The 8648-nt window shown below is 43.4% G+C and overlaps 2 protein-coding genes across 3 annotated transcripts in view; both read right to left on the reverse strand.

Moving 5' to 3' along the window:
* Positions 1-3990, reverse strand: part of ghdc (GH3 domain containing) — a 5077-nt gene extending 1087 nt beyond the window's left edge. Inside the window, exons 1-8 of the mRNA XM_017434606.3 lie at positions 3757-3990; positions 3272-3559; positions 2609-2805; positions 2321-2515; positions 2114-2233; positions 1517-1814; positions 1101-1290; positions 97-168 (exon numbers count right to left, since the gene is read on the reverse strand). Coding sequence (XP_017290095.1) covers positions 97-168; positions 1101-1290; positions 1517-1814; positions 2114-2233; positions 2321-2515; positions 2609-2805; positions 3272-3559; positions 3757-3841 — 1445 coding nt within the window. The 5' untranslated portion in view covers positions 3842-3990. The remainder of the gene's footprint in view (positions 1-96; positions 169-1100; positions 1291-1516; positions 1815-2113; positions 2234-2320; positions 2516-2608; positions 2806-3271; positions 3560-3756) is intronic.
* Positions 3991-4591: 601 nt separating this feature from the next.
* On the reverse strand, positions 4592-8648 carry LOC108247995 (FERM domain-containing protein 6-like). 2 transcript variants are annotated; one of them, XM_037980666.1, is made up of 9 exons: positions 7876-8648; positions 7181-7336; positions 6849-6914; positions 6644-6712; positions 6400-6574; positions 6097-6282; positions 5861-5989; positions 5746-5768; positions 4592-5669 (listed from the first exon to the last, which is right to left on the reverse strand). In XM_037980666.1, exons 1-9 carry the CDS (start codon positions 8179-8181, stop codon positions 5628-5630), a joined length of 1152 nt encoding a protein of 383 aa, XP_037836594.1. In that variant the 5' UTR covers positions 8182-8648; the 3' UTR covers positions 4592-5627. The 2 variants fall into 2 exon arrangements, with proteins under 2 accessions (XP_037836594.1, XP_037836595.1); XM_037980667.1 differs by lacking the exon at positions 7876-8648 and adding an exon at positions 7446-7761 and having other exon boundaries at positions 5598-5768.

The raw sequence follows: 8648 nt of genomic DNA on the forward strand, positions 1-8648 counted from the left end.
GGGGGGGGGGGGAGACGACACATGCTGGGTGAGCACACGACAAACAGCACGACGCCTGCTTCAACGTTAACCTTATTTATTCATCTGCAACTCCACCTGTACTGGAACTCCACGATGGGGCAACGGTTGTGGAAGCCAGCAACTCTCACGACGTCTCCAATACGGTATCTGCAACAGCAAATGCAAGTGTCATCCGCAACACGCCCAACGCTCGGGAGCTAGTTTTACATCTTAACAGACCATAACACCGTCTGATGAACTCAGTGGGCATGAGATGATTGGCTGTGAAGTGCAGCTCATTTCGGCTCGAGTGCAGTCAAATGAAACCACATTACGCCACCAGTTATGGCTGCAAAAGCAATTATGGAGCACAATTTATTTGCGCATCTTTGAGTAGATAGACTGACTTCATTTGCAATAAACGCTTATATTAAATGATATAAAAAAAAACCTCTCTGACCACTGAGGCCACAAAGGAGACAAAAAGGGTTTAAAAACTAACATTGAGCTGGGAAAAAATAATAAATCAGGGGGTAAAGATTTACACAACAGCCTCTACAATCCAAAGGAAATATATATAATGTGAAGACAGCATTAAATGAGAAAGTTGGGAAAACACGAAAAAATTGTTATCATATATAGACAGCCTAAGTTCATAACATTCCCTAAAAAAAGCTGAAATGGAAGAAATTAATTATTAATAAAGAGTAAATGTATTAAATTATTTATAATTGTATTTGAGACTTTGATTTACAAAAGCATGTTTTTAAGATGAAAACATCCAGAGCAGCGTCACCAGTTTATCAACGAAGTGAAGTGGGAACTAATAAACTCTTTAATAACAATGTTTTTTATGCAATGATTGGAAGAGATTTGCACATTTTTTTATCCTCCACAGCGTGCACAACAGGAAACAAGTCGAGAAGGATGCAAGTTAAAGCTCAGACAACTTTTAAATAATATCGCTTAACATCCAAATGTTTTCTAATTCAGAGCGGGAAATTACTTCATTTTGCTTACATTCGAAGCATTAACTAAATCAAAACTACATAGATTCAGTTGACACAGGTTAACTTGTTTGACCATAATGAAAATCTGACCTGAAAAGTCCCGAGGCGTTTGTGACAACAAGCTCGTAACTCTCGCCCTCCTTCACCTCCTCCATCAGCAGGGTTGGTGGCGTCTCCTCGTCCAGGCTGCTCTCTGGCAGGAACTCGCAGAACATCGAGCGCGGACACAGCAGGTAACGTCTGTCTGGCTCCCGAGGCCACAGGTTCACTCCTATCAGACCTGCAGGGGCCCAAAGAAAAAAGGAACGACAACAAATATCAATCTGACATGGAGTTTTGAGTTTGGGGATGACAAATTTTGGCAAAGATTTGCTACTTTTTTAAAAACATTTAAACCTGAATTCAGTCAGCCTCTATCACTTTTATAACTTGTGTAACCGGATCAGTTTTTGCTTCATGCTGCCCCAGGAGCGAGCTATTATGTGCCCGCGTGCGTGTGTTCCTACCTTCTGTGGCGGCATAAAAGGGCGAATAGAAAGGCACTCCTTTGCAGTAGTTCTCCCTCAACATTTCGCCGTAGATCTGATTGGAGCCCGAGTCCACCGCCAGCACCAGGTGGAGGCGGGGCCACAGGCGCTTGGCGATCCCCCTGAATCCCTCCTGGAAGTGGACCCGGAGCTGAGCGGCCCTCTCTTGGTCCGGTCTCATCAGAGCTTCAAGTCGGGTCCTCACCTTGGGCTCGAGAGATAAGGCGGCGTTGATTTGCCCTCGTTCGATGTCCTCCACCAGCTCCTGCCAGCGCTCCTGCGGGACGGGAAGAAAATGAAACAGAGGTCTCCTGAACTAATTCATCAAACTTTACAAGATTATGACTCAGTGAGACAAAAACAATGTGGATTTAAAAGATTAACACAATGTATTTTACTTCTGAAAGTACACTACAAATGTTACAATAACAGATACCACATTTATGGCTTATTTTTCAGTAACTTTTCCCTTATTGGCCAACATTTCACGCTTCAACGTGCATAAAAACAGATAAAAACACGACGCAAAACGTCAAAGACGCAAACATAATGTTTCTCACGACATTTAAGACGCACCTGCAGGGCTGTGAAAACGTAGAAAACTGTGGAAGCGAAGTTCGACTCCAGCGTTCCCACGCTTGGATCTTTGAGAGCAAACAGGAGGTGCAGGTACAAGGTGTCCTTCTCACTGGGAACCTGAAGGAAACAGAGGACATTTTAATCAAAATGCACATAAATAAACAAAGAGGCTGGCTAGCCACTTGTTGGACTCGCACAGTTGACCTCAAAGGCAGGAGCTGGAGTCGTGTAGAGGTTGAGCGTGTGGCGGGACGAGGCCGGCGTGGAAGAGTTTGGTCCGATGGGGATTCCCGCCTCCGACTGGCGAAACGTGGGATTGTAGAAGAATTTGGTGGTGCGCTGAAGGGTGTCCGTCTCAGGGAAAGCCTGTCGCACGGCGTCTAGGCAAACAGTCACACCCTGACGGACAGAACTCGTGTTTTGTTATTTACGCTTCCGTGCGCTGCACTCGCGGCTCTGGCTGAGAAAGGGCGTCCTCATCACTTGCCTCACCTGCGTGAAGAACTCGGTGTTGGTGTCCCTGGTGCTGAGCAGCATGGAGCTGGATCCCGATGTCCCGGAGGTCATGGCCAGAATCAGCGGCTTCTCAGCAATAATCACCTTCTCCTCTCCGGCTGCGATGCGTCTGATGAGCTCTGAGTAGTGCTCGTATGAGGTGAGGGGGTGACAAGCTCGGAAATCAGCAGCATCTGATACATTCAAAAAGATATAAATAAATAGACATTTCTGATTCAAAAAATATCAGGCAAAGTTATCAAAACATCATTCCAACACCACCCTGAGAATGACAGCTTGTCTTGTGTGAAACTGTAAGAATTATTGGTTTGAATAGTTGAGAAAATATCTGACTTTAACCCAGTAGTGTCCGATCCTGGTCCTGGAGGTCCACTATCCTGCAGGGTTTAGATGTTTCTCGGCTTTGTCACACCTAATATGAATGACTGAGTGATTAAGAGGCTTCTGCAGGACTTGAAGACCTGCTGAAGAGCAGGGAAACACCTAAAACATGTAGAATAATGGCCCTCCAGGACCAGGATTGGACACTACCGCTTTAACCTGGGGACTCTTCTATTAGAAGTTAAATCCCAAATATAAACTTGTAACAACATAATTACTGCACTCTCTTAATACATGCCGGCCAGTCTTCCTCCTTACCTTTAACAGAGCTGAAGTCGTACCTTCTCCCATAACGTGTGTCTGCGTTTTTACGCAGTCGCTTCAGCAAAGTCTCCTCCTGAACCTGCGTCGCCTTCAGCGTGTCTGCTTCAAGTTTCCTCCGGTGCCGCCTTCCCAACCAGCCCACGACCTTCACGGCAGCATACTGGCTCAAGAGACTGCTCAGCGTCCGGTTTTCACCCTTCATCTTAGAGTTGATGTGTCTCCAAATCAGCGCCATCCCGGACAGAGACAGGACGCAGACGGAGGTGGGCAGAAGGGGTATCTCTACATGAAAGTTTTTTTTAAAAAAAAAGAGGTTACACAAGAAAAATATGAGACAGATGGGGGCGCTGTTTCTCAAAGTCACCCCGTATTCTGTTTCAAGTTCAAGCAAACCGCTTTATATTTCCCAGGAGTTCAGTTAAATCAGCTCTCATATCCTTTATACGCATTTTTCTCTTATTGCCTTCAGATCTACTCACCCGGAAGTTGCTCGCTGACAGCAACAAACACGGATAAAACCGCAAAACAGAGCAAAACTAGAAGGCGAGTCCACGAAAAACCCATTTTTGGCAAACAATGTGACGTAGAGTTTCTCTGCCTTTCACACTTTAAAGGCTGAATAACGTTTATTCGCCATTTAAGTGTCGAAAGAGGGGCTTTCTCTTGAACTTTGGCAGCCCGTCTGAGCTGCTTCCGTGTTTGGGTGCTGGTTCTTCACTCTGATTGGTCGACTCCTCGATGACGTAAGCCCATCTGCTCCGCTGAACAAAACACAACAAATCTTAATTTAAGAGGTAAATTCCTCAAACAAACAAAAATATCTGACTCCTTTCCAAACATAAATTTTTGTGTTTTTTAGTTTATCTTATTTTGATTTACACATATACATACAAATATTAGAAATCTGTCATGTTAAAAATTTTTTTTAGCAAAATGTTGTCTGGCAGTTATGTATATTTTGCAATAAAAGATGTAAAATAAAGTTAAGGGGAAATAAATTAAAATAACAAACAGAACATATATATCAAACTAAGGCATACCTAAGTGTTGCCCTTCAATTTCAAGTAAATAACATTTTTGGACTTGATAGAAGTCTTTTATTTTCAATATTTTATTAACTTTAATGTTACTGAGCAATAATAAGAAATACTCTTTGAGTCATGACTGGCACTGATCTGCATTATGGTGCAATAGTTTTACTTTTGTCAAAGTTAGACAATGAATTACAATTACAAGAACATAATTATCAGGGAGAATATTGTGCATAAAGAGAGTTTATTTTTTATCACATAACAGAAGCGTTTAGGAGGAAGATAAACCTGTGTATCATCTTCGCCTGCAGCTTCGCCCCACAGCAAGAGAGCTGCTGTCAATATGAAAACACTGCCAGCAAAACTTAGTGCCAACAGAAAACTGATAACTGTGTTTTTTAATCTAGAAGGCAATAAACATGAGTCCTGATGAGCTGTGGTGAAAGAACACCGAGCGTCCTGACCTCTGACTACAGAGACAGTCCTTTCACAGACCATAAGACAACAAACACAAACCTACAAACACATATCATACAATATCAATACAAGGAAACACAAAGCCTGGAGGGCAGGAGCTCACATTCACACGTCTCCTTTGGGGGAAACATGAACGCTGTTATTGCTTTGGGACGAATACTATAAAAATGTGTGTCAAACATTAATGATGAGCCCCTCCGGGAGGTTATATGATCCATATGCACAATTTACTCTGTTCAGGAAGTATTCAATTAAAATCAACATCAAATCACTTTGTCAAACTCTGTCCAATCGATACTTATGAACCGGAGGAACCTCCACTCATTGCAACAAACTACAAAGAATTACACATCCTGCAGGAAATGCAAACAGTGATTTAGCAAAAAAGATGATAAAAGTGAGACAAAATTCATGTTTTTTTATATCCAGCACATTTTGTAAGGATTAAATCTCTTTGTAAATGCTTTAAAAATGACAACATATATCAGAATTATAGTTATAGTGATTATTTTTGTGCAGGGATCTAAAAAAGGGGAATTTTCAACTTTAATTTTAAACTTTCATTCATGTTGCTGCAGCCGAAAGTCTCACTGAAGCTCTACATAAAACAATGTTATACAGAACATACATGACAGCTCGTTTAAAGTACAATTGCGTTAAATTTACTCACAAATTGAATGAAATTACAGTTTGAATCTTTATTTTTCACATTAGGTTCAGTAACATTCTGTTTAGCCTTGATTTGATCATTTTATTTATTACAAATATTCAAGAACCAATGGACAAACATCAAGTACTGAGCTGCAGAACATGCGATGAATCCCTTTTTCTCCGGCTGTAAATTAGTCCGCTGAGGCTCCTTCAGCCGCTCTCCACCTCAGAACCTGAACGCCACAGGAAACAGAGTGACCTTCAAGGGAGAATCGAGTCCTCAAACAAAAGGAGATGCTTTTTACTCACCTGTTTCATTTCCACGGTGACGGCTGATAACAGAAGAAGACCTTAAATCACGTGCTGCACAAGGAACTGAAGCGCAAACCAGTGAAATGTTCGTGTTGAATGTTTTTGGACTAACCTGCCCAGCAGGAGGAAGGTAACACTAAAGGCCCGTCCACAGACACACCGTGGAGCAGCTCAGCCAGCCAGGACACCTCAGCTGGGTCATCAACAAAAACCTCCTCTGTTTCGTCCCACAGCTCAGCTTCTGCCAACAGAGTAAACACTCAAACTCACAATTCTATAGCTGGAAACTATTGTGACTTTTTCTTTTTTCCTCCAATAAGCAACAAATGAGTTTGAGCATTGCTGCACCATTGAAAGAAATATTTTCTCCTTTAAGCAGACAGGATGACGAGCCCTCCTCCTCCTCTTCTTTAGCCCAGCCTGTTTCCACAGCAGCGCTGCAGTCAGACATGGAGGACGTGAGGAAAGAGCAGCTGAGTCTCTGTCTTAACCCTGTCATGTCACATATGTAGGCCTCTTTGTGGAACTGAGGGGCTGATGGCATACAAAAAGAAAAGCACACATTTGAAGGGACTGAAGTAGATCGAAAATAAGAGGGAATTAATCAACATGTTCACGCGAATGAAGGAGATGCGTCTGAGGTCGCCGAACCCTGCGAGTCTTCCAGCTGTTGGACGCATCCAGCTGCATCCCTGGTGCTGATGTGGAACCGGTGGCTGCCTCTGAGGTGCCTCAGCACGTGTTCGGAGTGGAAGGCGGAATGAGTGTAGTACGCCAGCTTCGGGAGGCTCAGAGAGCCAACGGCGGCGATTTCAAACCTGCTGCCCTGGAGAGCAAAAGCGAAATGTACAAGAAATTCCTCTAAGCAGACAAGTTCACAGCTTTAAGGACCAACCTGGAAAGTTAAGTGGTCGATATCAGTCCAGGCAAAATCAAACATGGCACAGTGCTTTCCTTCCACCTCCTTTTTTTTTTTAAAAAAGAAAGAAATATCCAGAATTATTAAATCTACAAGTCATCTCCTTCAATGATTTATCTTATAGATAAACACATCAAACATATTGTAAAGTCCAGTAATTAAATTAGAGTAGATAACCAACCTGATAAACATGGACTCCTGTTCTTGCCACTCCAAGAAGGATTGAGCTCTTCTTCTCCTTTTTGTCCTGCAATGTGCACATTTAAAAAAAAACTACATGCAGCAGACATATTCCCATAAATGATTTACCAACTAGCAAAGAAAAATGGACAAATGATGCAGCTTGTAAAGGAAAAGTTGAGTCAAATTAAAGCTTTATTTACCACAGTCTCTAATTGTTATCTCTACTGTTTAATGACTTCCACTTTAGAGAGCCGTTGCGTTCCAACCCCTCCTTTTACGGGTGCAAAACTCGAACAATTTCATATAATTTATGTGAAGTCAGAGTCAGACCTGTCTCATCCTGTAGAAGGTCACAGCTCCGTCCTGCAGCCTGCTGGACTCCTTTATAAACTGAAGGACGGCTTGGCTCCAGGACAAACCTCTCAGCTCGCTGTGCAGCTTCGGAGCGTGTCGGAGCAGGTAGTCTCTGCCTCTGCGCTTTATCAGCTGACACACACACACACATATAATGATAACATTAATGGTAAAAGTGTCATTGTCAAAGTTAGGCCCAAATTTAGAACTTTTGGCATCAACCCAGTTCTGCCACAGCCACCTTGGCCAACAAAAAAATGTCTGTAACTCGAATTTTGGAGAAATTGAGCTCATGTTCAAGGTGGTAGTAGCTGAGAGTCATCCTCAGCACATACAGATCTCGCAGTGTCGCATGAGATGGCACATAACGTCGTTTCCAAGCACAAGATGAATTTAGTTTAATACTCCAGGGCATACGCATTCCGGCAATGCGGTAGTGTCAAACTCCAGGCCTCGAGGCTCCACTGTCCTGGAAGTTTTAGATTTTCCTGCTCCAGCACACCTGATTCAAATGGTTTAATTACCTCCTCATCAAATCATCAAGTTTTAAAGCAACAACACATCTAAAACACGCAGGAGAGCAGCCGAGGAGCAGAGCTTGACACGTGTGCTGTGATGTTTGTTTTGTTTTCCAGTGCTTTAGAATTCCAGATTTGCTTTTTGTTCTTTACCCAAGAAGGGAAGTAATCTTCTGGAAGGAAGTAATGCTTTCTTTCCTGTCCCTCCTCTCCTCCGTCGCTGTCCGTCTCCTCCCTCGGCTCCAGGTCTCCAGCTTCAGCTTGGAGCGCCGAAGCTGCCAGCTGGAAGAGCAGCGCTTCCTGATGGCAGCTCTGTGAACGCAGCACTTTCTGCCTCAGCTCTGTGAAGTAGAGCTGCTGCACTTTGCTGCTCCTGAAAGATGAAACACCGTCACATTTAAAACAATGTTGACCGAAGCCTTTTTCAGAGGCAGGGGGAAAGAAAAGGACCATTAGCATCAATTCAACTTACAATATTAGCAGCCCACTTCCCACATAGAATTGGATTCTCAAAAACAAGATAAACGGGACCTGCGGGTGCAGAGGGAATAGTGACCTCGTTTGTTGAAAGCCTTCTGAACTGTTTGATCATCGACTAACCCTTAAAGATCCTCTGTTCCATGTTTTGCCGAAGTATTTGCTCAGCTTGACTGTCAGATCGAGGAAGAGATATTCATTATCTGTCGAAAACAAAATCAACACAAGGAAAATCACAGAGGCAGCGAGTTCGTGCTTCCCCTCCCTGACTCCCGGCGTTCCACAGCAAATGAAGGAAAAACATTTCTCCCCGACTTCCCACCCGTACACTAACAAACCTCTGAGGACAGCCAGAGCCAGCACCTGGAGATCACTGACACCGAGCTGACGCAGCACAGAGCTCATGACCTCCTGACCTCTGGCTCTCACCTGTCAGTCACACATCAGAA

Source organism: Kryptolebias marmoratus, linkage group LG17, assembly GCF_001649575.2.
Source record: "Kryptolebias marmoratus isolate JLee-2015 linkage group LG17, ASM164957v2, whole genome shotgun sequence".
In the NCBI taxonomy this organism is placed as follows: Eukaryota; Metazoa; Chordata; class Actinopteri; order Cyprinodontiformes; family Rivulidae; genus Kryptolebias; species Kryptolebias marmoratus.

What these genes read in the sequence shown, in the direction of transcription:
- LOC108247995 (XM_037980666.1), bottom strand. Translation starts at nt 8,181, where the DNA reads ATGCTAATGGTCCTTTTCTTTCCCCCTGCCTCTGAAAAAGGCTTCGGT. An exon ending in AGAAAATATTTCTTTCAATG is followed by an intron (nt 5,990 to 6,096) that starts GTGCAGCAATGC and finishes CTCTGTTGGCAG; the next exon opens with AAGCTGAGCTGTGGGACGAA. An exon ending in TCACCGTGGAAATGAAACAG is followed by an intron (nt 5,670 to 5,745) that starts GTGAGTAAAAAG and finishes TGTGGCGTTCAG; the next exon opens with GTTCTGAGGTGGAGAGCGGC.